This window comes from Cololabis saira, chromosome 8, assembly GCF_033807715.1.
Source record: "Cololabis saira isolate AMF1-May2022 chromosome 8, fColSai1.1, whole genome shotgun sequence".
Lineage (NCBI taxonomy): Eukaryota > Metazoa > Chordata > Actinopteri > Beloniformes > Belonidae > Cololabis > Cololabis saira.
The window spans coordinates 31,304,334-31,331,878 of NC_084594.1; the positions used below are offsets into that span (position 1 = coordinate 31,304,334).

At 43.0% G+C, this 27,545-nt stretch overlaps 1 protein-coding gene across 1 annotated transcript; it reads right to left on the minus strand.

Moving 5' to 3' along the window:
• Window positions 1-355: 355 nt before the first annotated feature.
• LOC133448840 (RNA-binding protein Musashi homolog 1-like) lies at window positions 356-26,452 on the minus strand. Its single transcript, XM_061727747.1, has 14 exons — window positions 26,304-26,452; window positions 25,702-25,742; window positions 24,688-24,769; window positions 24,452-24,536; window positions 15,776-15,817; window positions 15,239-15,331; window positions 9,385-9,433; window positions 7,479-7,561; window positions 7,198-7,315; window positions 5,550-5,630; window positions 4,812-4,868; window positions 3,118-3,174; window positions 2,796-2,950; window positions 356-2,682 (listed from the first exon to the last, which is right to left on the minus strand). The coding sequence occupies exons 1-14, from the start codon at window positions 26,369-26,371 to the stop codon at window positions 2,641-2,643; spliced, it is 1,053 nt and encodes a 350-aa protein (XP_061583731.1). The 5' UTR covers window positions 26,372-26,452; the 3' UTR covers window positions 356-2,640.
• Window positions 26,453-27,545: the final 1,093 nt, after the last annotated feature.

Here is a 27,545-nt window from a genome sequence, read left to right on the forward strand (position 1 = left end):
TTGTTTTCTCTCTGGTTAAAATAGATGACGGCGCAGATGGGGTTACGCATGGAAACACGGCCTTCATGCACATGAATGTACATGTAAATAGTCTTTCACAAACATCACTGCCCGGGGGATGAGGAGGCACTCGCCACTTTTAGATACTGGTTCTGCTTTATGAGACATCCCCGCATCGGCTGCGAGACTCACACATCACTCACATCTGCTTGCAAATGGATTTCTTTTGTATTCTTCCACCTGGAGTCACCAGAACCGTCAGGTTCAGACTGAAGAAAAACAACAGGTTTGCATGCTTTTGCAGTTTGTGTCACAGTTGCATCGTAAAGTAATAAATATGATCACAAAATGCTTTAGAATAATTTATTAGGATCTTCAAATTGAAATTGTCAGAAAAAAAACATAAAAAACAAGGAAAGCTTAGCGGGGGACAGTCCAAATCTTTATCTTTACGTGAGCTCGTGCTGAGCTCCAATCAAAACATTGGCCCTTTTCCTTATGTCAACAACAAAAGACATTATTAAAATCAATATACAAGGGGGACCAAGACATCAAAACAGAAAAATATAGTTTCTTTTTTCTGAAAATAAGTCTTAATGCTGCAGAATTTTCCACTTGTTGTCTACTATTACCAATAATAGTAATATTTTCATTTGTAAGGTAAAAAATAACTTATTGCTTTATTGTAAGTTAAAAAGTTACAGTGTTGGTGTCCAGCAGTAGTGTTAGTTTTTTTTTGTTTGTTTTTTTTTTTTTTTTTTTTTCCTTTTTTAATTGTGCCCCAGCCTGCCTGACGGAGGAACTGCTGGCTGAATCAGGAAGTGTTTTTTTTTTCTGCTGTGCTGAGCATCAAACAGGCTGCAGCAAGAAGGCTGAACAAACAGGCGATTTGTTTTTGCAAAGGTTCAATTTGTTCCAGCATTTTTCATTTTTCCTGCCAGCCAGCATCATCTTGAGGTCCTGCATCAGAGCGGGCCGGGAGCGAGAGCCCGTTCCATTTCTGGTCGTCTGCCCGTGCCCTGTCTGTTCACCACCACGTGGAGCAGCAACTATTTATAAACAATAATATGTTGGTTCCAGCGTAGCACAAATTTATTACAAGTTAATATGAAATGGGAGAAAGTCAGGCACGAGTAGCAGATGAACCACAATGGAACGGGGCGACCTTCTTTTTTCAGTACCAAAGAAAAAAAGGCAATCACAACGCTCCTCCGTTGCCAGAAGTAGTTCCATATTACTCTTTGATGTATGCTCACAAACGCTCACTCACACACACTCAGACGCATTCACATGCACCTTCAATAGTGATACAAGGACAGAACATGATCGTGATTTTCTACAACTGCTTTCTCTGAGAATGTCCTTCATTTGTCTTCGCGGTGGACAACACCGCATAAAAGAACCTTTTTTTTTTTTAAAGAAAACAATAAACAAAAACATTAAGAAGTGAATTGCAAAAAAATATATATATAATATTTTCAAAAAGAGGAAGTCAAGTCAACCCCGAATCCCGAGAACCCCTGATTTCTGCTGCTTACGGTTGTTATTCTTCCATAGACCCATCAATGTTAATCAGAGAAAGTTTTCATGAAGATGAAGGCTCAAATTTGCTTTTTCTCAAAGTGTAAAGCAAACAAAGGGATGACTTTGTAATAAAAAGTACTCATATCTGAACAAATATGCCAGACAGAACCCAGAAAGGAACACACTCATCAACGGCTATGGTTGATGGCGCTGTGCTGAAATCGACTGGCCCACAGTGTACACATATACTATACGCATACTGATAAAAGTAGTGAGATGAGATCAGATAGTAGCAAATAACATCCAGTCACATTGCTGTTAACCCTCTTTAAACCAACCAATGGCATGCCAGCTGGTTCAGTAACCCCTCCATCCCTCCCCATGTCTATGTACAATATCTTACAGGAAGACATAAAAACATTGCTTTAAAACCAATTACAGAATAAAATACCTTACAGATTATCATTATTATGTCATTATTAATAACAATATTACAAAGGTTTTGTTTTTCAAGACTACCAAAATATACATTTTAGGTTTTTTTTCCCATGTTTTTGTGACAGTTGAGTGTAAAAAAGGACTTTGTTGGATTTGTTCTTCCTTTGTTAAAAATGCTTTTCAAACAAAGACCCCACGTTGTGTTTGTGTGTTTGTTTTTCTCTCTGTTCATGTCAGTATCAGCTTAGAAAGTATTCATGATAAAAATAACATATCACATTAAAATAAAATAAAATAAAATAAAAACAAAGATCGTTCTCTGTGTCTTACTCAAAGATGACAAATGCTTTCTCAGAGATGTTTTTCTTTTTTGCAGTGTTCTTCTCTCAACTTCAAAAGAAAGAGCAATGGATAACTGATGGAGGACCTAGTCGTTACGCTACATGGGGACAAAAGAGGAGAAACGGGAACATTATGTTGAAGTGAGATTAGTACAGCAAGACGAAGAGTTCTGGTTTTAAGAAGATATTCAGTCGGTGGGTGGAACCACGTGGAGCCAGGAGAGGCCGGTAGCGCCTATGGCGAGCCAATCAGGTTGTGCCATCAACAGGCAGCCAGCATTCTGATTAGCTCAACAGCAGAGGAGAAGCCCTCCAATCCTCAGTGACCTGAGTCTTCTCAGTGGTATCCATTAGTGAATGCAGTCGCAATCAGAGGACCCTGAGGACACAGAGAACAATAAACGAACGCACTCATTACTCGCCTTGTGAATGTGCATGTGCAGTCGTGCATGAATCTGAGTGTACGGGAGGGAGGGTGGGTGGGTGACCTACCCCTATTCCGTGTCCGAACCCCGTGCTAGGGGCAGGACTGGCGGCACTGATGTAGCTGCTGACTCCTGAGTCCTGATTGGCTGCGGCATACAGGTCAGCCATTGGTCCGGGGCTGCTGGTGCCCAGGAAGCCAGCTGTGCGTGAAGGGGTGGAGCCTGAAAGGGAGAAGGGACGAGTCAGGCTTCAACACCGGAGGGCTTTACACACACACACACACACACACATACGGATCTAAAAATATGCTTTTATTTGTCATAGCAGGACATTGTGCAAACACCACATAGAGCAAGTGCACACATATGCAAAGCGCGCACACACGTACCTCTAACTACTGCTGCTGCTGCAGCTGCCATTGGTCCGTATGCAGTCAGTGGAATGGCTGAGGGTTACACAACAACACAGCAAATTAGTGCACCAACAACTTATTGTGGATCATTCTCATAATACATCATAGGCAACGATCTAAAGCTCCGTCAGGGGGGATGTACATCTGCCCAGACATCTGCTATGTCATTTAAATCCAACTGGTGGATGGGCTAAAAGGCACCGATGATGCAGAATCCAACATCATTTTTTCTTTTATTTCAATAAAATAGGTCATCTTGTGAAAGAAGATAAAGGACACTGAGGTTATGAAGTCCACCTCACAGCCTGTGGTGCAGGAAGCCTGCCTGACATATTTAGATGAAGTACAGGAATGGTGTCATTAAAAAAATACAACATATTTTCAACACATTTTTTTGGTCAAAAGTACTTTCAAATCCAAAAATGTACTGTAATTATATCTACATTAGTTTAACAATACCTGTACCTAGGGCTGGGCGATATATCGAGATTTTAATATATATCGATATATTTTCAAACGCGATATGGTACGAGACAATATCGTTTATATCGATTTAAATTTTTATTTTTTATTTTTTTTTATTTTGATATAGCTTATTTGGTGACGAATTGACTTGAATGTTTTATTTGAGATTTGGACAAATGTTTTGTTATTTGCACAACTGTCAACCTCAGTGGAAAAGTCTGCCTGTTACTGTCTACATTGTATTAATTGCACAGTGTATTTTAATTTAATTGTTATGCAGGAAAGGGATATTTGTTTTATTTTATTCAAGAAGCATTTTTATTCTCTATATGCAGGCAGTTTATTTTTATTTAATTTGTTTTATACATTTTGATATTGTGCAGACCTCTGTTAATAAAGGTACCTGTGTGACATTTGGCACGAGGCTTTGTATTAAAACTGACTGTTTTTTTAAGGGTTTGCCTCAGAAAAAAAATGAAGCTAACAGAGATGCTATGCTATAATGCTTTGGGGGAAACCCCAATTATGGCACAGAAAAAATATCGAGATATATATCGAGTATCGCCATTCAGCTAGAAAATATCGAGATATGACTTTTGGTCCATATCGCCCAGCCCTACCTGTACCTTAAACAACCATAAAAAAAGTAGATCCCCTAAATATCAGGTCATTCTGTTACATTTTCTCCAATATTAGGAGTTTGCAGGTGTCCAGGTGCTGCAGCTGCAGCTCAGAACGTAGGGGGTTGTCCCTTGACTCAAGCTGCACACCAAAGTGTCCTTAAGCCAGACAGACTGCCAGATAGCCCTTTAATGTGTTCCTCATTCATCTAGTCCTGACATGACTGCACATATTTGACTACGTGTGTTCTTTCTCCTGGCTGAGGCCGTCTTATTCGCTCAGTAAACATTAGTTTACTTCCACGGTTCCTGTACTATGTGGCTTTTGTTACCGCTCTGCAGTTCCTTTCAGACCTAAGATATCTGGCGTCTGGGGGTTTAATTAAATCTGAAACTCACGTCAGATCTATAACAGGAGCTCTGCAAAGTCACGCTCACATGCAGCCAGTTCTGAAAAGGTTTCTGGTTACTGTTATTTACTTTAACTGCATTTAACAGCGGTAACCTCGGTTTACTTTTATTTTTCCGCTGCTAAATAGGTTTGTTTTTCTCTCCTGGTCTTTGGAGAAGTGATGAGTCACTGACCTGCCAGCTCGTGGGGGTGGGATGATGTCAGGAGGGGGGTCCTCTCTAAGTGGAATTCTAGAAACAGAGACAGTCAAGAGAGAGTGCTTTGTAAATGCCGTCTCCATCCACCGGCCGGACTATAAAGCCTCATACACACACAGGAAAAACAGCAACATGAATGCACAAGCACGCCGAGTCAAGAAATAAATAGATACATAAATAAATACTGTAAGAAGAGGCAGGAGGGGAGTTAACGAAAGGAGGGGCAATGTGAGGCAAACTGAAAAGAAGTTAAATTAGTCAATGAAACCGAAAAAAAACAAAAAAAAAACATTTAGGAGGAAAAGCAAATATCATAAATCTGAAGTAAAGAGATTATTCAGAAAATTGGGAAAGTTTGAGAGGTCAGACAGAAATGGTTTATAACCAGAGCCGAGTCTACAAGCAGCCAGCAATGATTAATGAACATATATATATATATATATATATATATATATATATATATATATATATATATATATATATATATATATATATATATATATATATATATATATGTGTGTGTGTGTGTATACACACACACACGTATTTATAAGCAGAGGAGAGGAAGAGATCAGTCCACTTGGCCGCCGCTGTTGTTCACACTCATTTCCCTGACTTCAGTCACCAACGTGCTGCAGCCTGTACTGTTTCCTCCTCTACTCCGTGTGCAGGCCTACACACACTCAGGTGTGTTTACGGTTTACGAGGGCTTACCTGGGAACTGGTAAGTGTATCCAGGAGCAATTCCAGTGTAACTGCGGCTGGTGTAGGTAGTAGTCTGGAAACCGGGGTAGCCTGGTAAAAACAAACAAAGTAATCAGTTTAGTTAATTACTGGTAACTGATAAAAAAAAAAACATGACGTTTGTTTTAGTACAGACTGATATGCATGAAAAGTCAAAGTAAATCATAAAACTTTTCACTCGTACTGACTTCTATTTTAAATGAACACAGTGATATGTCAACACGTCTGTATCTCGGAGCTGCAACATAGTGAAAACTGTTGGGATGATAAAACCTTTACCACTTTCTGATGGTGCTAACACTTCTAACAACAAAGGCGTTTGGAGGTGAGCAAACCAAGAATAATTCCAGGAACTATTTTGTGCTGTTTCTCCTGCAAACACATCTTAGGATGTGCAGAGTTGTGTTCTTTTCTTTTCTTTTCTTTTCTTTGTTTGACCTCAACACCCTCCTCTGTCACAACCACACCTTTGTAATGTAAACAGCAGATTTATTGCATTGATGTAGCATCATCACCATAGCACCATCACAGATCCTGGAGTTTGGACTTCTTGCTGAAAACAATCTGCATAATCCTATTCCTCTTTCATCCAGAGCAGACATTGCCTATTTCTCCGGAAAAGAAATGTAGAATACTGATTTATCAGACCATAATACACATTTCCACTGTGTGATGATTAACCTCATACACCTCCGGCGCCCTTCGTACACTTTAATTCCCTCAGATCTCTCTAATACCTCTGATGTCAGTGCCCTGAATATTCCTTTGAGGAGCATTTTTGGAACATTTTAAGGATTTTCCTGACAACTGGAAATCTGTGAACATCACCCTTTTAGAAATTGCATCATTGTTTTCGTTGTTTTTCGTTTTGACCTTTTTTGAAATGAGTTGCAGGCCTGAAGTGCAAGTACAGGTGCAAATGAATAAATCAAGAAAGAGACACAGACTATCTGAAGTTCTTACTGTTACTGTCCATCCAATTGTCATTTTATAAATGTTCTTCTAATATATTATAGTTAAGTACTCCGTCTCATTTTAATAGAGGGATAAGAGTTTAACACTCGAGTCTGACATCGGCTGTCTTTTTCCTCGTCACGGATGGGTCTTAAACGGCCAGTAGAGGGGGCAAAGCAGCCACAGATGGAGACGGTTTGAGTGGCTCTCACCGTTTGTTTTTTTTGTTTTGTTTTTTTATTTCTCAATGAGAATCTCTCCAAACTAATTTTTCTTCCAATACGAGCTCTTCACTCTGTGACTTTGTGTTTTTAAGATGTATCACGGATGAAGCATCAAGTGAACCAGACGGATGAGTGCGTCCCAAGTCAACGGGATCTTTACATTCACATGAACACTGCAGCAAAAAAACAAAAACAAACACAAAAAGTCCTCCCTTTGTTGCTGCTTCTCAAGGAAGTATCCTGAAATAATACCGGGTCATTTTTAAACACACCTCAAGCTAGCCAGCACCTGAAACCAGTCACTTTTTACAGGTAAACCAAAGTTATACTTACATCAATAAACTGAAGTAAAATTATGGTGAGTGGTTTTAAAAGCCTTTTAGTGAAACCGTACGCCTCTTTATGTTTCTTTATATATAGATATTTAACCTTAGCCGTACCTAACATGCCGATACCCAGCATGAAGGCGTCCATCCCATAAGGCATCACTCTGGAGCGACCTCTGGCTGAGCCTGTCGGTGTCATCACCTCTTTGGGCTGGGCTTTCTTACATTCCACCTGAAGCAGAGAGACAGACGTGCAGTCCAATTACACAAACAGATCCGCGGGTCACGACCCAATCTGGCAGACAGCTGCATCCCCAGCAGAGCGCGTTATCCCACAGCGAACGTCGCCCAGTGAACATTTTTTTGACAGGCTAAGTTGCTCCTCACTTACGTACCATTTTATTGTTGATCTCGTGAAAGTGGATCTCGCACACTTTCTCCACCACGTCTTCGTTTTCAAAGGTGACGAACCCAAAACCTGGAAAAGATGGAAACAAACACATAGAAATACTCAGTGGTGGACAGTAACGGAGTAAATTTACTTGAGTACTGTACTTAAGTACATATCCAGAGGATTTGTACTTTACTTGAGTATTAGATTTCTTTGGTACTTATTACTCTTACTTGAATACATTTCCAAGACAAATATTTTTACTTTTACTCGAGTAAATTTCTAGGAAGGCTGAAAAGTACTCGTTACTTTCAGGTCTGCTCTTTTTTCTTCTTCCCTAAAATCCTATTGGACACAAGCTGTTTTTGTCTAAGGAGGAGACCTATCACAGTGCACGCTCTCCACTGGGATGTACGTGAAGCAGAAATACGTCAAGCCTCCTCAAAACGATACCGCCAAAGTAGCCTGCGTTTGTCTTGAAAGCAGAGATGTAGTTCTTTGTAAAGCAGTGGTCTTTGAGGGGGATCCAGACTTAGTTGGATGATGCAGGTTCATTTGGTTTCAGTTCATGATTGTTAATAAACTCTGCATCATCTGCTGTCCTCTTATGATCCCATTCACTTGATTTGTTTTTGGTGTTTCTGCAGGTTTTATATAACATTGTGGTTCTAAAAGCAGCACATCAGTGCAGCTGGTTTCAAAGAGTTAATTCTCAGAAACAAGAGTTAAAAGATCCTTAAATTAATTTAGAAAAAATATAGTAATTTACTGATGTGGAAAATAAGAAATTTACTCTTACTCTTACTCTTACTTAAAGTAAATTTAAAAGCATTTACTTTTGGATACTTAAGTACCTTTAAAAGCAAGTACTTTTCTACTCTTACTCGAGTAATATTTTGACTGAGCTACTTTTACTTGTAACCGAGTAAATTTTGACCAGTAGTATTTGGACTCTTACTCAAGTACTGGGGTCGAGTACTCTGTCCACCTCTGAAAATACTTAAAAAATGCTGCTTGTCGTTTAGCAGAAGTGATGCCTTCAAGAACCTCTGTCCCTGCCTTCATCACCGCCGCACAAAGAGCTGAGCGATGAGGCGAGCTCCGTACGTCATGCCTTGTCAATCAGCTGTTGGCATTATGCAAGAGACGGGGGGGGGTGCGTGCACGGTTTGAAAATAATTAAACCCAGATCATCATCGTCACTTGTTTCTAAGTATTTCTACTCCTTTCCTTCTCCCCACCGTCCCCTTGCCTGCCCTGCTCAGTTACATCATCGCCTGTGACCATCCTGACATGGCGACCCTCAGCAGGCCCTGCCCTCCTGACCCACAGAAAGGACAGAGATAAATGGAAGGAGGGGGAGGCGATAGCAGAGGAAAGACAAAGGAATGTCACCGGAGAAAAATGCAGCTCTTTTTTTTGTTGCCGTTTCACCTACTGACTCTCACTTTAGCCCCTTTCACACAGCCAGTTCGAGGCGGGAACGTTGCGCCTTTAAGCCGCCTCGCTGTTCTGTGTGAAAGTCACGGAGGCGGAATGGGGGGGCCAAGTGGCCCCACCAATAAGCCGGCAGCGGAGGTAGTCACAGAGCCGTCACAGAGACGAAACGGGGTCTGTGTGAATGACACAGCCGGCATGCCGCTGACATGACGGTCGGACTGACGCTGTCGTCACGCCTCTGATTGCGGAACGCCGGCATGCTGTGTGAATTTACAGACGGGAGCGGCGTTATGCCGGCGTTGTATGGTTCTGTGTGAACCAACAAAGGCGGCGTATTGGCAGGACTTCTTTACACCAATATTGCGGAATCTCTGTGTGAAAGGGGCTTTAGTTTCTCCTTTCATTTACAAGAACGTCAGTGCATTTACATAAGGTGTATGCGTGTGCAAATGACTGGAAGCCGTACCCACCTCTGTGCCTGTTGGTTGTTTTGTCGAACATGAGCATGGCATCATCGACCTGGGAGAACAAAGCAAAGAATACTTGAGCTTCCACATATTAACGCTCACACATCATTACCCAGCATGGGGTTGCAATTGTCCCTCTTTAGCACTGGCGTACGAAGGGAAAACAGACGGCGATGGGTGGAGCGGGAAGAGGGAGGGGTTGACAGGTGACAAAGGAGAAGACTGAAAGGGTGAGAAAGGAAGACAGCGATGGAGAAAACGGGGGAAAAGAGGGTTACATGCTGCACGGGAATAAAATAATAAATGAAATGCACTCTATCATTGTCCAGGAAGAGAGAGTGAACGTTCGGGGGGACGGAGACTCTCACAAACTCTGCTCTGCTTTCTCTCTCTTCTTTTCTTCCATTTGTTCACCCTCGCTGTCTTTCTTTCACTCTCTGTAAAGTTTACCATTCCCATGGAGACCGTGTAAAGAATTTCAATAAGAAACAACTTAACCCCCCCCCACCCCTCCTCCTCCTCCTCCTCCTCCTCCTCCTCTTCCCCCAACTCATTTCAATGAATAGGATTGAGAGAAAGGGGGCAAAAGAGGGTTAGAGGAGAAGAGTTAAGAAAAACATGTAATAAGATGATTTAAAAAAAAAAAATGGGCAGGGAAGAAAGTTTTGATGGAGGGTAGAAGAAAAACTGTTGGGAAAGATTTGGAATTATAGAGTAGAAAACAAAGTACGCTGAGGTCTTTGTCAGCACCCTTTTCTTTAATTCTCCCTCTCCCTCCTCTTTCCTTTTTGTACTCACTCCACTGCCCTATTCATATTCCACCTCCTGCCCCACCTCCTCCCTCCCTCCCTCCCTCCCTCCCTCCCTCCCTCCCTCGCTTGTCCTTCACTGGCAGGAAAGTTAGCAGCTTCTGCTTGAGCTCTGATGGCACCAGGAAGCTCACGGGGAAATCAAAACCCGACGGCACTGTCTGAATCCAACTTTTCAACCTTGCTGCATCGCCTGGTGCGCACGGGGCGGTGTGAGCATGACTGCGTGGCTATTTTCATTAGGCAACAAGCAAGTGAAACTCAAACCGCTGGTAACGTGAGTGGCAGAGGCCTCGGGATGGATCGGCCGTCTGATTCCTGCACACCTATCTCACATTAAAAACACCACATGTATTCTTTCTGTTCGACAAACACGGACAGGATCAAGGTTGCTCCTACAACCTCACCGAGCCCCATCCCTGCGAACATGTACACACACACACACACACACACACACACGCTTTACCGTCCTTCATTCAGTTTTTTATCCCCCCCCCCGCCCCCCCTTTTTCTGCCCTTCCAGCCGTCCAAACCCAATGACACAGCAAAGAGCCTGGGAAGAGGACACTCGGCAGACAGCTGCATGGCAACATGTTATCATTAAGAGTAGAGTTACACAAACACCTAGCCCTTCCGCTAGCATTAGCAGCATCTATTCTCGAGGAGAGATGGCTACGAGTGCCAGCCTGAGATTGTGAGACATGCTGCTCTGATTGTGAGAAAGGAAGGGAAAAAAAGAAAAGAAGAAGACATAGAAATCACATAATATGCGGCGCAGATGTGATTCAGCTAATTGTCTTCGGGGAGAATACAATGGTGTTAGGACATACTAACAGTGCCTGTCACGTGAGCTTATGCTGTGGTTCATTAGCTTTTGCCAAAACCAATAAGAAGACGCTCTCAGTATGTCCACTGCCCAGGGTGCTGTAAAACAATCTGATTGGATAGCTGTGGGAGTCTGAGATTGGCTTAGCGGTGGCTCAGTCACTTGCTATTCCCTGAGCACGCGGGGAGCGAAAGAAAAGTTAAGGTCATATTCTCAAGTTCTGACATTCTCAGATGTACAGTCACAAGATTTAGTGCGAGATCCTGAGCAGCTTAAATAAAGCCTAGTTTTTAGTGAAGTGCACAGGCATTGTCTGTAGAACAAGTGTTTGCTGACAAGTCCATTACACTTCTTTTTTTTTTTTTTTTGGTGAGATTATGAAAGGTGGCATTCACATTTTTTCCCCGCTGTCTCCTCACATCTCCCTCTTTCATTCTCGCTCTGGCTCTCCAGCCATCTCTCTCTAAACAGGCCAGCAGACAAAGTGTTCAGTCAAGCCTTCTAATCGCCAGCTCACATGGGTGATTGGAGTCCCAACTTTTCCCGTCTGCCTTGTCCATGCTGCATTTTTCATCTTATCCAGTCCTTCCTTTGCTTGCTGTTCTAACATAGCCTCACATTTTTCAGGAGTAAAAAAAGAAATCACAGTTCTACTTCTTATAAGGCACTTTCAAGTATGCACGGCAGAGGTGCAGGATGAAACGGCATGAAAACAAGTACTTCCTGTGGACTTCACAGAACTGACTTTATGGCCAAAAAGGCCTGAAATGATCGTTTTCAAATGATCTAAACTGCCTGTGCAATAACCTGTTTAAATCTGTGAGGCAGACAAGTTGTATTCTTTCAGCCTTGGCCTAAAAGAAAGTGGGAGGTTTCATAAACTCTCCACAGGGCTAAGAGGGATTACAAGACCTCCACCTCAGAATTTGGACTTATTTCTCATACGGGCAGGATCGCTGCAGTTTTCCTGGCCTCGGGACATTTAGCAGCCCAAGCTCAGATTTGTTCTCTGGGGAAAGCACGTGAACCAGTCTGCGACTGGTCGGACTGGTCCGAGACACCCTAAACTGCTTTACTACGGAACCAGTCGGGTCCAGTGTTATCAAGTTTACGTAGGTGTGCTCTAAGATGGACACTCCAAAAAAATAAACTCCAGCGTGAATCAAAGAGCTGCATAAAATGCACAGCGCATTCTGTGTTTTGCTTCCGAGGCGGTGCCACAATATGAAAATAAACAGGACACTGAGTAGCGCTCCATCTAAACCTGCACCTTGTAACCAGGCTTAGATAATAAACAAGGAATACCTCCTGCTCAGCGGGAATGCACTGTGGGATTGCTGCAATCCACGATACAGCTTTGCTCTCACGTGTCCAAACAGTCCAAATATTCCCTCATCCTGCGGAGGGAGTGTTGTCTTAGATATGAGTGTCTGTAATCTCCACTGAGAAGCAATTCGGCACAGAGGCGCAAAAAAAAAAAAAAAAAAAAAAAAAAAAAAGAAGCCATTTCAGGAAACAAGACGCATGTCACAACATCCACCTGGATGACTGTGATGGTCACACGTGTATTTCTCATTTAGAACGATCCACAACTAAGAACGACAGGAAATCACTTCAATTTGAAGCAGCACCTGAAACACGGTAATACCCCGAGCATGAGTCAGAGGCCAACGGGGGGAAAAAAAAAACTAGCCAGACACAAGGCAGAAGGAGCTTCATGCTGTTAATTTCTTCCAACCCATTAGGCCTACATCCTGAAGCAGTGCTCATTTACAGACTGTCCTGGTCACCGACAGCAGCGGAACCACGCTCCTAATGCTTGTGACAACTGGATCGCTGCGTGTGAGCCCGACTGTCCATCTGTATCTCCAGAAATGTATGCAAGCTTTGCCTCCTTCTGCCGCCATGACGATGACACTGTCGTACTTTCAATGCCCTCACACACACACAGACACACACACACAGATACACAGACACACACACACACACACATCTTTCCATTCATGCAAATGCACACTTCTTAAATGTTTTTTTTTAAAGGAAACAAAAATACACTGGATTACAGCGGGACAATGGGCAAAGGCAGGTCACCACGGCAACAAGCAGAGACAGGCTGGAGCAGGGACTGTGTGTGTGGAATGGGAGGGTGTCTGAAGTACTGAATTTGGGAGAGACTCGGGGGCTGGGGGGGGTAGGAGCAACTTTGCATTTGATTAGTTAATACACTAGCGTCTACGCACCGCTCACACACTTCCCAAGTGACAAAAAATATCATGCATTATGGATTTACTGATATGTTAGTGGCCCATCAAATTGTTTTTTTCCCCCCTTTAATGGTCACTTTTGCTCCCCACTATCTCAGGATCCCCCCCCCCCCACACTTTCATCTGCCCTCCAACCTTTTCAGAGATCCCCACCCTCTCACCATGGGGGGTCACTTCTTCTCTTTCAATCCCCTGCCATCTCCCTCGTCTATTCCCCTTCTGCCTTTTTTTTCTCTTTCTCCGTCTCCCCCGGCCACTCATCTGTCTCCACAGCATGTGTTTGCGCCTTTCACCAAATTTTATTCAAAGTAACAAAGCAGGACAAATGCAGGAGCTGAAAAACACTACGACGCGATAAGAGAAAACAGCCAAACGGCTAGTAAAGGAGACAAATGAACAAACTGAGAAAGACTGTAGCAGACAGAGCCGAATTAGCAATGACAACATCGGATTATTCTGTCATTTCTGTCTTTTTTTTTAAGTTCTCGCTTTCGTTTAGTTCTTTCGACTGCTTGTGTCTACCCCCTTTCTAACTTCTTTTTTTTAAACTACTGTCCTTTATGCTTTTCTTCTGTTGCTGCTGGAATATAAATGGAAGTGGTAAAGGAAGATGCATAAAACAGGCTTTTCTCTTTAAACCGTTCACATTTTAGACGAAAGCTCCAACTTTTTAAATCGCCAGTGCAAAAGTGCGTTCCCTGGCTGAATTAAGGTTTGATGTACTTATATAATCATTCATGTATTTATTTACTTTGGTTCTGAGCTGGCTATAACATCTGTAACACAAGACTCATACAAGTTGGAACTAGTCAACAAGCATGAGGACCAAAGACGAAGAAGAAAACATTAGCTAAATGCTGCAATTAACTAATAAAACAAAGGATAGGTCATTTACTTGAAACAGCTGAAAAAAACTTGTAAAATATAAATGTGAGGTACTGTAGCCTATGAATGGGCGATATTTTATCGTTCACGATATACCGTCAAAAGAATTCCTCACGATAAGAATTTGTCATCTCACGGTAAAAATGATAAATTCCTGTTGATGATTTATGGTTCTGCTTTAAATCCACGCACAATGTACGTGAAGGAAGGAAGGAAGGAAGGAAGGAAGGAAGGAAGGAAGGAAGGAAGGAAGGAAGGAAGGAAGGAAGGAAGGAAGGAAGGAAGGAAGGAAGGAAGGAAGGAAGGAAGGAAGGAAGGAAGGAGAGAGCAGGAGGAAAGAAGGAAGGAAGGAAATGAGCCTGAAAGAAAGAAAGAAAGAAAGAAATGAGCCAGAAAGAAAGAAAGAAAGGAAGAAAGAAAGAAAGAAAGAAATGAGCCTGAAAGAAAGAAAGAAAGAAAGAAAGAAAGAAAGAAAGAAAGAAAGAAAGAAAGAAAGAAAGAAAGAAACAAAAATATGAGCCTGAAAAAAAGAAAGAAAGAAAGAAAGAAAGAAAGAAAGAAAGAAAGAAAGAAAGAAAGAAAGAAAGAAAGAAAGAAAGAAAGAAAGAAAGAAAGAAAGAAAGAAAGAAAGAAAGAAAGAAAGAAAGAAAGAAAGAAAGAAAGAAGGATAAATTCCCGTTGATGACATTTTTGTGTAACAAACATGGTGGATCTGAGAGCGAGATAGATTTATAGTTGAAAAGATGGAGTTGAATTGGTGTTTTTGTATCGTCATTTTTATTGTAATCGGGATAAATGCCAGAAATTATCGTGATACATTTTTTAGTCCATACCGCCCATCCCTAAGCCTAGTTAGAGGCTAATTTGAGCGAACGAGCTACAACATGATGCTAAAAATGAAATTCTTAGATATTGGTCAACAAGCTAATAAATAAAGAGTAGAAATAGTTATCTTTAAAAAGATTGACAGTTTAGAGCTGGAAAAACTATCCAGGTTGAATTGATCTGCGATGACAGCTTGTGTGAAGGAGAGAGATGGCGCTGCATTGGACAGCAGCTTGTGAACACTTTACCTTTCCGAACTGCTCAAAGTATTGCTTCACATCTTCGATGGTGGTATTGACTGACAGTCCTCCGACAAAGATCTTCTTTGTCCTGGTCACCAGCTAGCAACAGAAGAGGGAGAAGGTTTCAGTAATAACACCAGCTAGGGGCCTGATGTCTGTGACACAGAGACTTTGTGTTGGTGGATTTTCATCTGATACAAACAGGTTGTGAAAGCTTATTTGAGCACTTAAGCTGTTTCTGCTAGGTTTAAGTTCTGTGTGTGTGTGTGTTTGTGTGTGTGTGTGTGTGTGTGTGTGTGTGTGTGTGTGTGTGTTTGTGTGTGTGTGTGTGTGTGTGTACTGATGAACAATGACGTGAGTATTCAATTATATCTGAGCCAGGGCACAAAGGTGTGTGTTTCAGAGGTCACGGGGTCACGGTGTCAGGCTGAACAACTGGTCTGTAGCTGCTATTTGGTCACATGCTCCACCCTGATATGAGCCAACCAGGATTAAAAGATGAGGGCAAACACATGACATCCTCCTCCTCCGTGGAGCACTCACCTTAGGCTGGGCCCGGCGGGGGAACGCTACCTTTGGGTCGATCTGCGGGACGACAGAGATATATGATGAGTTGTAAAAGGGGAACAAAGCAGGCATAAAATTCAAGAGGCTCTTATGTGAAGGCGATTTGCATGAAGTCTTCTACAGCATTGCCGTTAATATTCTATATGCGCACTTCATTCACACTTATTTTGAATTACGTGTTATAGAGATCTACTTCCCACTGTGTTACATCTTGTACAAGCAGATTACTCAGCAGTGGTACATAAATAATACAGCCAAAACTAACAGATACAAAGAGCATCAGGGTTTAGTTATAAAGTTAGGGTCTCTGATGACATAAACACCATCATTTGGAACTAGAATGCGTCATAACTTCAAGGTAATATTTGTCCTATCTGCCAGCCGCCGTCATAACGTACGCCACAGCCTCCGCGCCGTCCAGCAGCTCATCCTGCGCCTGTGTTAAGTGCTCCAATGAATATCCGCAGTGTTAACCAACTCGAATTAGTTACAACACAGAGCCTCTAAGTCTGAACCCATGTGAAGGACTACTAAACTCCAGAAATAGACCGTATGCTAATCCACCAGTATGTATAGAAGACTCTCGCTTACGCAAGCTCCCCCAAATCCAAACACAGCAGCCGAACAAACAAGAAAAAGGAATAAAACACACAGAGAAAACATCAATACCTACTTTCTCTGAATTGTGTGTCGAGACACAAGTAGACAGATCTCAGCAACGAACTAGACAGAGCGGGGCGGTCTGGAATCCAAAATGAGCATTTAATATTCTGAATACATTTCAGATGGATGTGTGTTTTTTTCTATTTTTTTTAACTCTCACAAATCCTGACAACCTCTATTTTGGATTAGCCAGAATTGACTGTATCCGTATTTCTTTCCCACTGGAATGCCTCAACAGTGGTCAAGGTTACAGATAAAATTAGAAGTAAATGAGCTTTGAATGAGCTGGCCTTTAATAATGCTAAATATGCAAAGCCTAGCCTGGCATTTTAAATTTGTGTGGAATCTGGTGTTATTCACACTCAAGCCAATGCGCAGGATGATTTTAGGTCACAGGACCTTGTAGTGTATTATAGTCTTAGAGTTCCATCCTTGTTGTAATAATTGGATGTGTGAAGCAAAGCCCTTTACGGCTCACACAGCCGCTATTAGAGGTATTGAATTGATATTGGCAACTAAAAGGAGCCTATCAAACAGCCAAAAATAATTACTTATACTATGAACAATGCAGACAATACCAAGGATGGTGTTCACGGAATATATTCAAAAAAATCCTTTCATCTCTTTCCAGTATATAATTGCCTGCTTCTAATGACAAAAGTACTAGCAAATATATCCTTTGAGGGGCCTTTAAGAGCCCCAGATTTGCCACTGCTTGGAGAGCAGAGCACTGCGTAACCAAGATGCAGCTGAGGCGTCCTTGGGAAGGGACTGCGGAAGGACTTTGCACCTTGAAGTGAGACGCAAAAAGATGAGAAGAGTCATGTCACCTCCAGCTGCTTTAAGCACAAAGGCAAAGGTGACAAGGACACATGAAGCCAACAGTGACGAGCAGCAACAACAGAGCGGGGGCCACGAACAATAGCAACGCAGCTTGTGCCCAGCGGGACGAAAGCAAGATTATAGATGTGTACGTCTTCATGCAAGAATCGTATGTCCTTTACAAGGATGCAACAAAGAAGAAAAAAAGATCCTCTCTGCTTTCTATAGCCTATACGATGCGATTAACAGTGACCCTGTACGACCTTTAAAAAAAAAAGGTAAATTCATGGTTTAAACAAATATCTAGAATCAAAGAGCAACAGAGAAAACTAAGATCAGCACTAAGAAAAAAATCTAATATCTACAGAAGTCAGGGACGAATGCTCGACTACATATTGTCTCTGGTGAAGAACTGGCCACGTGGCCATTGTTTGTTCTGACCTGAGAGTCCTGGGAGGTACCGGTCTCTGGCGTTCAGGTCAGCCCACCTGCCTTTAATGTGACAAGAGCACCGGAGCTGCCCGGGGCCAATACGTGGCAGAGAAACAGACGGAGCACGAGATGACAGAGACGGAGGTCATAAAGCAACTCACGTTTGACATACGACTGCAGGCACATACTGACTGCCTTAGTGAAGAGTAAAGGAAAACATTCACACAGACATGGCCGTCACATCCAGCAATTCTTTCATTTATGCAGCAACATGTGGTGTTTTTGAAAATCCTGTAAAGTTTTTTGTTTTTGTTTTCATTTCCTGTTAGTTGTGTATGAAAAAGAAGACAAATTACCGTATTTTCTGGACTATAAGCCGCTACTTTTTTCATAAGTTTTCAACCATGCAGCTTATACAAAGGTGCGGCTATTCTGTGGATTTTTCTTCCACCGCTCGGGCGCTCTAACCGGAATTAGAATCAAAACTAAGACAAAATAAATGCAAAGAAGAATAAGCTACTTCTTCTTTAGCAGATAGAAGTAGAAGCAGATTTCAAACAGATAAATAGATAAATAAATACCGGTTATTTTCTCTTGGTTCTGTGCCGTTTTAATCAGCAAAGTTGCTGCCGTGACACTGTTAGGAAAGGATCTATTTAGGTACAAACATGTACATCATTTACAGTTCAAAATGGTTCTGTACATGTAGTAAATATCTAATCTAACAACATAAATATCTGCGCCTTGCATATCTTTTTTTTTTTTTAAATAGAGCGGATGCGGCTTGTATGCAGGTGTGGCTTATAGTCCAGAAAATACGGTAATTAAATCAAAACATGTCATCATTTAATCTTTTTAATACAACACAATGCAATCAATGATATTAAATCTAACATAACTTTTGACTAGAAAGTAACATTTTCCCATCCACACTTTACATTTTCTCAAAGTTTTTACTCAGCTTTCTTATCACAAGTTTAAAAAAAAACAAAAAAAAACAACAATAACACCCTAAAATACTGACATTTACCGACAGGACTAAGATTAGACCTAAAGCAATATCTGAGAGGCTCTACTATGGCTACATTCATGCCATGCTGTTAAAAAATCATTCCACTTCAGTGAAAAAAAGGGATACATCTAAAATGTAATTTCTACATGTCGCTGCTCTCAAAGGGAGGCAATAATAAATGAAAACTAAAGCATCTATCAGAGAGGCAGATTAGCCTCCAGGAAGACAGGCCACAAAGCAAAAAGTAAAAGGACTTAGCCAGGTCACTGTTCGCAACACTCAGAAATAGCTCTTCAGAGGTTTGACATTTGAGAAGAAGCTCCGCTCGGAGCAGTCTTAATCAGACTGGTGGAAATGTAACTACACATGAAATATGTTAGGATGAAAAGAGCTGCCCTTCCGAACCTGACTGCGAAGAGTTACAACTGAGTGTTCGTGAAATGGTCTGACTAACGTCAAGATCATGACATCCAACCTCCGCTCAACCCAAAGCAGCAAAGTGACAGCAAGAGCCTACAGTATGATTTTAGTGGTTTAGCTGTTGAAGACGACGCTAATCTACGACCAATAGTCACCTCGCTTGGTGCCGACCCTCCGCCACTTCTATAAACTGAAAAATAAATAAATGATGATAATAAAAAAAAGTTGGTTACATCAATTAGTGTATAGATAAGTAGAGAGAGCAGAGACTGGAAGTAAAAAGGAAGAGTAAAGAAAGAGAAGGCATTCATTTGGAAAAGAGCGTTAGCCCATGAGAAAGTGGGCCTGTCCGGTGCAGCGGCGCGGCGGGGCCGTCCCAGCAGGCAGCCCCTCTGATTTCATTAATTAACAGGACAAAGAGTACAAAACAGATGGGCCTGTAGAGGAACTGGGGCTCCTGTGCTACCCAAACACCCCCCACTCACACACACATGTATTATTATAAACACGAGCACTAACCCCTCTGAGATCCCAACTTCTCACATCTCACTGCACTTTTCTATATTTACTTCGTCTACAGGTCTGCCTTGCACTTTGTCATTTCTTGGCACCTTCCACCTTCTGTGAATATATCACATCAGCACCTTCCTTGGCACCTTCCACGTCTCTCTTTTCGTCTGTGTTTAATTGACTTAGCGCTGAATGCCAGCGTCTCTCGCTGTACTGTAGCTTGATTGTTGTACCTCATTTGTAAGTCACTTTGGATCGAAGCATCTGCTAAATAAGTAACTGTAACAGTAAATAAACAACCAGGATCATACACTATCGGCATGAAACGCATCGCAGTGATGCGCCTCATCTAAACACTCTGGCATATAGGCATGTTCAAGCCCTGACACACCGTTAGACCTGCCAACATGTGCTCACAGCAAAATGGCAAACGCCCACACTTACAGAAAGGCACCACAGACTGCCCCATTATTGCAGCATAATCAATATAACCTAAACAAAAAGCTATAAACACAAGAGGAGACAAAAGGAAACTGGCATGTCAATGGTGAGGGAAGTAAGACTTGGTTTGGGCTCCGGCCAGCAGGGTCAATCTGCACGGCTAAACAATGGCACAGTAATTAGTTAACGAAGCACACTAATGAGAACCCACGACCCGGCCCCGGCCCTAACCCCGTGACCTTCTTTATGTGCCTCTCCAAGGCGGGTATGGGCTGTTTTGGTATTTTTATGTTTTTGGGAAGGGGGTGTTGCTAGGGATGGGCGGTATGGACTAAAAAATGTATCACGATAATTTCTGGCATTTATCCCGATAACGATAAAAATGACGATAAAAAAAATACCAATTCAACTCCACCTTTTTAACTATAAATCTATCTCGCTCTTAGATCTGCCATGTTTGTTACACAAAAACATCATCAACGGGAATTTATCTTTCTTTCTTTCTTTCTTTCTTTCTTTCTTTCTTTCTTTCTTTCTTTCTTTCTTTCTTTCTTTCTTTCTTTCTTTCTTTCAGGCTCATTTCCTTCCTTCCTTCTTTTTTCCCTTCATTCCTTCTTTCCTCCTGCTCTATCCTTCCTTCTTCCCTTCCTCTTTTCTCCCTTCCTTCCTCCTTTCCTTGTTTTCTCCCTTCCTTCTCCCCTTTCCTTCCCTCCTTCCTTCCTTCCTTCATTCCTCCTGCTCTCTCCTTCCTTCTTCCCTTCCTCTTTTCTTCCTTCCTTCCTTCCTTCCTTCCTTCCTTCCTTCCTTCCTTCCTTCCTTCCTTCCTTCCTTCCTTCCTTCCTTCCTTCCTTCCTTCCTTCCTTCCTTCCTTCCTTCCTTCCTTCCTTCCTTCCTTCCTTCCTTCCTTCCTTCCTTCACGTACGTTGTGCGTGGATTTAACACAGAACCATAATTCAGGCTTTACACAAAAACATCATCAACAGGAATTTATCGTTTTTACCGCAAGATGACAAATTCTTATCGTGAGGAAATTTTTTGACGGTATATTGTGAACGGTAAAATATCGCCCATTCCTAGGTGTTGCACATGTAGCATGTCGAGCGTGCCCTGATTCCACCTTCATAGCAGCTCCACAGATGCTTTTGTCCACAGATCTAAGGCCTCGCACGGACCTCAGAGGCCCAATCCAGTTTGTTTCTTTCAATCCGATTAGCTGCTCTTCAGATCCATACTAATTACAGTGCAGGACCTGGGCCTCCCCCCACCCCCATCTCCTATTCTCCATCGTCTCCACCTTCTCCACCCCCCACCTACACTTCTGCCCGTGTCAGCATTAACAGCTAATTTCCCAGCGTGGAGTGAAGAGCTTGCTGCTGGTATCCAGACTCCCCAGTAACCAGGTGTTGGACCAGCACAGACCAGTAGCCGGTGCAAGCCGCAGCGTCGCTGCTCCACATGTGTCGGTGAAGCACAGAGCTATAGGTGAAAGCGGTTATATAAGCCCCTTGCTGGCAAGAACTACTAGAACATATCTTCACAGACCGTGACAAAAGCAACTATGACCAACTACTGTATCATATCCTGTCTGGCTGGATGTAAAAGATTAAAGGAAAAAAGGGAAAAATGCATATTAAATGTCCATTTTTTTATATTTTGTATATTATCACTAACTTTTCAGAAGGTCATTCTGTGACAAACTCCCCTGAACAAACACTAAATTATCACAAATTATTGACATTTGATCAATTAACATGTAATGCGGGGATTCAAAAAGCACAATAATCATAAACATGCAGTCATTTTCCAGTAACTCTCTGCTCTCGTCTTGTCCCCTTCCTCTAACTGGTTCTAGTAAAGCACTGCTAGGAGAAAACAAACACCAGTTGTGCCCTTCTTCTCTGTCCAGAGAAACACAACTGTACACCACAGGCCCGAGGCCATGCTCTGGCCCGACAGGAAATCTAACCTCCAACCAAAACAACAGCCTCAACAGATCTCTCTCTGGAAACAATAGGCAGGCTCTCATTTGTTGTATTGGAGACGCAGGTATGGACAGTGTGCATATTGTTCTGCTGATGGCGTCTGAAGCACTGAAAGCACTGAACGCACTGCCGAACGTAACAGGACGGTAAATGTTTGATACCAATTCTAACCAGCGAAAACGGACCTTTGCACGAGGTCATGTAGATTTCCCCTCCTGCCCTGCGGCCTCACGCGGCTCCTGTTGCTCTTTTGTCATTTTCCAACACCTAGTTTTCCTCGTTATTATTAGCTTTTAGCATTTCTCCCACAAACCAAACGCTCAGTTTAACACGAAGAAGAAAAAAAAGAACCGAGAAGCATCGATTAATGTCCCTCATTCCAAGGTAGTATTGGCATAGTCCAGATAAGTTGCAGAAAATACGAATTGTTATTAATATATACATATATAAATGATAAACTAATTTTGGTTCGTACCTAATCCTTTTCTATATCACAGTATTTTAAGAATTAGGCTAGAAGTTAGATGAAACATTTTTTAAAGTTGCTGCTGTCGGATCCGGAAAATATGATATTAGCTAAACAACCAAAATAAAAATCCAGGCCCTCGTCTCCGTAACGGAACCACAAAATGGCAACCACGTCCCTGTTAAAAGCATCTGGTTGGATAAATGATGCCTGCCCCCCCTCCAGACTGCTGTCACACCAACCTGAGCAACCGGAGCTGCATTTGATCCATTACTGTTATTATTGTTTATCCTTATGCTGTATTTTGGTTTATAATAGGGCAACGCCTAACCCCTGCCGTTGGCCTGCCAAGCTGAGCTCCCAAAAGCATCCAAACCAGTGTTCACATCACAAACACACACACACACAAACACTGGGTCTGGCTCCCGAACACTTCAGCAGTACCTAGTTTTAAGAGGTAATATGACTCACTGAGTAACACTTTACAGTTGCTTAGAACTGACTTTGAAGCAAACACAGCAACAGTCGAGTTGTAAAACTCTTACAGCGGCCGTACACAGAACTCCATTCACTTCCAATGTTTTTAAATTTCAGCTTTAAGCTGCTGGCCCCATCATGTTTGAATCACAGCGAGAAACAAATAATACCTCGCATATGCAAAGTGTGACATGACGTGACATTTTCTGCGTGTGCTCGTACTCTCCCACCTGACTGAGCCCAGCGCCTTAAGTTAAATGCAAAATCACAGAGAAGTTGTTATGGCGACACAAATCCCATTGGGTCGTGCAGTAACAGCACTGTCTCCGGAGACTGGCATCACCCCCGGCAACAGACTTGCTCCAACAACTAACCAACTCTACCTTTCTCCACCCCTGGGCTCTGCTGCCTTTCTGTGCCACCGATTTTCACTCTCAAATGATCCTATTGTGTTTGTATGTGTGTGAGTGTGTGTTTACGCGTGTGTGTACATGTGGCGAGGAAGGACCACAAGCTGAAGAAGACACACCCAGTCCCCCGCTCCTACAGCCAATCTACATGACCAAGCAAGACAGCAGCATTCACACCTCCACAGATATTCAAATGGAAGTCAGCAGCTCTGACTCCCACCACACAAGTCGTGGGGATTAACTTCTGCTTAACTTGTGCCACCAACATTCTACATAAGCATGAATAAACTAAAAAATAAACATGGCATTCTTCTGGCAATGGATTTTTTGTTCCCCTCTATTTACCCACATTGAAATGTTAATGTCTTAATAGTGCAGGGATTTTTTTTTTAACTCCCAGATCAGAAGCCATTCAAACACATTCTCCACAAACCTCCGAGTTACATCACTATTTAAATTACACTCATTTTGACCTCACAGAGGCACAGTTTCCCAACATCATACCCACTGCAACTGTGTCCCTTCTTCAAACTCTCAAGAGCAGTCACTAGAAAAGTAAAAAAAAAAAAAAAAAAAAAAAAAGCTAAACTTGTGCTGTTGTTTTTTCTATGAAACAAAAAACAAAACAAAACTAAACAACCTATGCAGAACATGAACTTTTTTGCTGTTGCTCTGCAGAAAACCTGTCAGGGTTTTGCAGGGGCTCCTACCCTATTCAGGTCCCCAGGTAACCATGGCAATGAAGACCAAGAAAGAACGCTTTCATGTTGGCGCCCTGAACCAGGATTTGGAGGGGGAAATGAGCAGACAGAGGAGGAGGAGGAGGAGGAGGAGGAGGAGGAGGTGGCTGCTCCAAAACACACTCCTAAACTTTACAAGCCATACGGTGGGAAGCTGAATGCACCGAGAGGCAGAAAAAAAACAACAACAACAACACAAAACACAGAAACCTAATAGAGAAAGTGGAAGCCAACCACAAAGATATTAAAGGAAACAGACAAACACACAAAAACTCACTGTTTTGGAATCCAGTTCGTGTCTGTTTTGCGCCAAAACCTTTTCCACACCCGCTTGTTCTGCGTATGTCACGAAGCCGAACCCCCTGCGAGAGAAGAGGACATGGCAGGCCCAGTCAGACCCCTTTGGGAACCCACTGGGGAACACAAACCCCCTCGGGAAGTGTTCCCCGCAGACGCGCGGAGGAGCGGGAGGTCTGATGATAGGACGGTAGGGCGCACACGCCTCCTTCTTACCTCGACCTCTTGGTAACGGGATCCCGCATCACCATGCACTCTTTCACTTCTCCAAATTTACAGAAGTACTCCCTCAAGCCCTCTGCAAAAAAAAAAAAAGACATTGCGGGGTTAAGCCTAATCTTGCACTGTAGTGGTTATATTATGTTAAAAGGGTAGACAAAATAAGCTTTGGCTTCTGTCTACACCTTTTGGTCCTTGATCTACATGAAAACACTTTTTATCGACAAATAACTTTAACAACGTGACCAAATAAATATATCAATCAAAAAATATATCAATCAATCAAGCCTGAATTATGGTTCTGCGTTAAATCGACGCAGGGCATACGGCGTAGGGTACGCGGCGGTGCTGCGTAGGTGTGACGCGGGACCATGAATTAGCCTTTAGACGAGCGCGGTGGATGCGAGTGGAGTGGCCGGAGCTTGTTTGTGTCCCTCCGGCCTTCACGCTGTGCTATAGTGTCCAATTCAGCACAATGGCCCTTTAAGCCCACAGTGGACCTCACACAAGATTGCTGTTTGGACACAGCAGCAGCAGTTGGGATAATAACACGGGAACCAAAGCATCCACGCATCAGCCCGGCGCGCATCGGCTCCTCCAGATCAATGAATGGACTCAGCGTGGAAGCAACAATAAGGAAACGGGCTGAACGAGCGTGGGCAACTCCTCCATGCTGCATGCTGGATTATAACCCATTACTTTGACCACATAAGTACCGATCTCGGTTAATAACAGTGTAATAACAGCGAAAAAAAAAAAAAAAAAAAAAAAAAGGCAGACAAGTCGGTGTGCTATGAGCCCGATTTCCAGTGTTTAATCTCCTGCGTCGCGACTAAAGACGCAAGTCTAAATCCCCCCGGGACCGGGAGAGATCCGTGGGTGAATAGGAGGCTTTGATTCAACTGTGTGCGGTGTTTACGCGTAACTTTTAGGAAACACCTACAGAAATGAGGCAAAACAGCAGGGATTTGATCCAGACTTGTGAAATAAGTAGCGTGCGGGACAGCTCACCTTGTGTTGTCTGCCAACTCAGACCCCCGATGAACATTTTGCTGAATGGAGAGAAACACAAACCCCTGTAAGTCACGGAATCACACGGGGCAAGGACAAGCACATTTATAAGGGGGGAATGTGGTGGTGGTGGTGGAAATCTGGGGGGATGATCTGTAATATAGCATAAATAGTGAGGAAAAAAAAAAAAAAAAGAAAGCATCGGCCATGTTGCGAAGTCACCCATCGGCCAGCCAGCCGGGCCGTTATAATCCTCTAGAGGAGGAAAAAAAACAGAAAAAAAAAAGGAGAGGATTTTCCAGATGATGGAGGAGAAGTTACAGTGTGGCCTTCAGGAGGAAAAACGGCGATAAATAAACAAACAAGAGAGGGGAGAAGGGGGGAGGAGGGGGTGCAGACGGAAAGCAGCGGTGCGTCTGTGTCTCATCCGCTGAGTAGATCCATCCCACACATACACACACACACACACACGCACACACACACACGCACACACAGCATGCTTGTCTTTTGTCTCGGCTCAGCTCCCTGCACTGAACTCCACTAAAGTCCAAGGTGAACTCAAACCGGGCCGAGGTGGGGGGAGGGCGGGGAGGCGGCGTTACCAGGGGTCGTGGGGGGAGTTGGTGTCCGGGCCGGAGGACAGGCTGCTCGGGCTCCCTTCCGTCTCCATGCTGCTCTCTCTCCGCTGCTAGAATCCCGCACTGAGAGGCGAGGAGAGTGAGGCAGTGAGGCTCACACCGCTGCTGCTGCTCCAGACTCAGGGGCGGGCAGCGCGCTGGGGAGGGAGGAGGGAGGGAGGGATGGAGGGAGGGATGAAAGGAGGAGGGGTGTGCGAGGAAATACACAGGCTCAGAGACAGACTCCGCCTCTACCTCGTTTTTCCCGTAGCCTATTCATGGTTCCGCGTAAAATCGACGGCGCACCCTACGCCGTAGGCCCAGGGATATTCAATTGGCGGCCCGCGGGCCACATGCGGCCCGCCAGGAGCTTTTATGTGGCCCCCGGTCATATTTCAAAAAAGGGGGTGTTTGTTGAAAAAAAAATATTTTTTATTTTTTATTTTATTTTATTTAATATTTTTATAACTGGCTAGTATGGACTAAAATGGTTGTGCTCAATGCTTAATATAATATTCAAATAAGGAAATCTTGGTGGAAAGTGGTGCTTTGTCATTATGGCATGTTTTATTAAAAGTAGGTCAATATCAATTTCATTAAGTTTGCACAATGCATGGTTTCAAAATGAACTTGCATTCAAAATAATATTTCTTTATCTGAATATTATATTTAACATTCACAATTACTAAATCTGGAGACAATTCATACATCATTCATATGTAAACTAGATATATTCAAATGTATAATACAAATGTATTATATTTACATAAGTCTTCGTCTTTGAGTGCAAAATACATTTTGAAAACCCCCACATTTTCAAATTGTGCGGCCCTCTCCATACAGTCCTTTTGCAGATGTGAATCTAGTTGAATACCCCTGCCGTAGGCTCTGCGTTGGTGTAACGCGGAACCATAAATCAGCCTTAACCCTAGCTCGGGACCTCCCTCCTCTCCTCTCCTCTCCCCTCCCCTCGCCTCGCCTCTCCTCCCCTGTCCTCCCCTGCCCTAACCCTCCCTCTCCTGCACATTGCCTGCCTTTATTCCTGCTACCAGTGGCGCTCTCTCTGTGGCTTTTTTTTTTTTTTCCCCCGCCGTTCTTGTCATTGGTTGATCACAACAGCATGCTCCATTACAGCATATTGAGTGGTGTGAGATCCCCCAGCAGCCCTCCATCTATTCAGGAACCTGTTGGGGGGCATCACAAACGCAACAAAAATCATCATCAGGA